At 31.6% G+C, this 2,382-nt stretch overlaps 1 protein-coding gene across 1 annotated transcript in view; it reads left to right on the top strand.

Annotated features, from left to right (window-relative positions):
• Positions 1 to 2,382, top strand: part of LOC106462255 (atrial natriuretic peptide receptor 1-like) — a 31,678-nt gene that overhangs the window by 22,686 nt on the left and 6,610 nt on the right. The window contains exon 10 of the mRNA XM_022389454.1: positions 1,791 to 1,940. Coding sequence (XP_022245162.1) covers positions 1,791 to 1,940 — 150 coding nt within the window. The remainder of the gene's footprint in view (positions 1 to 1,790; positions 1,941 to 2,382) is intronic.

Here is a 2,382-nt window from a genome sequence, read left to right as displayed (position 1 = left end):
ATACGTAATCCAAATGACTAACGTGTTGTTTTAACATTAAGAGGCTGGAAACAAATGACTCAAATAATTTGTTTTCAACTTGTTTTTTTCGGTGATTCTTTGTTTAAAAATGTTTTCTGGGCATCATGGTATTGTTTACTAAACCTTAGGTTGATGTTGGAAACTTTGAAATGCAAGAATTTAGGACAAAATTCAAAAGTTTTACATTCGTTTAAAAACTCAATGTGTAATAAGTTCTTTGGAAATGTTATGTATGCTTTTTCAGCATTACTATATAATTTCAACATGTGGATACCATAACGGTTTACTGTGGTAGTAGTGGCAAGAGGTAGGTGCTTCTGATTTTTAGAATGAACATAGAAACAAAAATGAGAATGTGTAACATTATAGCACTTAAGGAGTATGTTATTATATATATATAAGCAAATATAAGAAGTTTCACTGTAAATCACATAAATATCGAACATACTCCACTATCAACAATCTGTTAATATTATGACACGTCAAAGATTTAAATTTGACAAGGTACATAAAGCACATATCTTAGCAACAATGATACACATGTATCTAATACGAGGAGTAGGTGGTATCTTAGCTACAATGATACACATGTATCTAATACGTGGAGTAGGTGGTATCTTAGCTACAATGATATACATGTATCTAATACGTGGAGTAAGTAGTATCTTAGCTACAATGATATACATGTATCTAATACGTGGGGTAGGTAGTATCTTAGCTACAATGATACACATGTATCTAATACGTGGAGTAGGTGGTATCTTAGCTACAATGATACACATGTATCTAATACGTGGAGTAGGTGGTATCTTAGCTACAATGATACACATGTATCTAATACGTGGAGTAGGTAGTATCTTAGCTACAATGATATACATGTATCTAATACGTGGAGTAGGTAGTATCTTAGCTACAATGATATACATGTATCTAATACGTGGAGTAAGTAATATCCTAACTACAATGATATACATGTATCTAATACGTGGAGTAGGTAGTATCTTAGCTACAATGATATACATGTATCTAATACGTGGAGTAAGTAATATCTTAACTACAATGATACACATGTATCTAATACGTGGAGTAGGTAGTATGTTAGCTACAATGATACACATGTATCTAATACGTGGAGTAAGTAATATCTTAACTACAATGATATACATGTATCTAATAGGTAAAGAGAGTTCTATCAGTTCTATATGTACAGTAATGTACATATGTGATATGAACGGTAAATTATGTGGTTACATATGACCAACCAGGAAGGAAAAACTGTAGCAACTCTTGTAAATAAGAACCAAGTCTAATGCACATCTATGACATTAACGACAACATACGAGGTTACACATGACAAAAAAAACAACAACAGAAAAGTCTTCAGTAAAAGCAACTCTTGGAAACAAAAAACAAATATTGTGCACCTCAAACCTCGGTAGTCCGTGCACCGTACTTTTCAATACATTTGTTGTTGTTACGGGATGGATTTAACTTGGTCATCGTTATTGTGTTTTATTGGTCAAGGGTCAGTAGAAATCTTGAAAAATCAAAATAAAAATTGAATGTCAAAATATTAAGGGTGTTTTTTATAGTGATCCAAAGTAACATATATAAATTAAAAATACAAAAAATCAGATTTTTACTTATACAGGGTGAAATGTTGAGAAACATACGACTATAACAGCATGTATATACTAAATATATTTAAGTTTTGCTTCTTGCTTTAATTCCAAATGAAAAAATGAGGAAATCTATAATTTTGGTTGTAGGGGGTTAAGCAACAAAAATTTTATGGACAACCTGTTGTCTCGAATGGAAAAGTACGCGAACAACCTTGAAAAGTTGGTTGAAGAAAAGACAGCAGCATTTGCAGAAGAGAAGAGGAGGAGTGAAGATTTATTACACCAACTGTTACCTAGGTAACAAGAACAAATTATCTCAATTGTAAAGTTTATTTGACTCTGCCTTTGTTTACGCTAAAAAAAATAGAGCATTGCAGATTCACATTCATTTGAATTGTACTTTAGAGCATAACATAAAATTACTGAAAACTGAATTGAACAAATCTATGTTTTACACTTCAGCGAATGCAAAATCCTATAGCTTCAAACATGCATGAGTAAAGCTAGAGATAGCCAAACGATGAAGAAAGTAATTATATCAACCAAAACTAGTGCACTTCACGTATTAGGTGACTCCAAGCTTTTGGTTCCAAAGATAATTTAACGATCAAACACCAGGGTTGACCTGCCGGTTTAAAAAAAAAAAAAACTGCTCTTGTTTGAAAGTATTGTCAGATTTAATTGACTTATTCATAAATAGTGTATATTCATGATTTGTTTGTTTTTTTTATTTGGTTTA

The sequence above is a fragment of the Limulus polyphemus genome, unplaced genomic scaffold (genome assembly GCF_000517525.1).
Source record: "Limulus polyphemus unplaced genomic scaffold, Limulus_polyphemus-2.1.2 Scaffold1127, whole genome shotgun sequence".
Lineage (NCBI taxonomy): Eukaryota > Metazoa > Arthropoda > Merostomata > Xiphosura > Limulidae > Limulus > Limulus polyphemus.
This window is presented reverse-complemented; position numbering and strand designations above follow the sequence as displayed.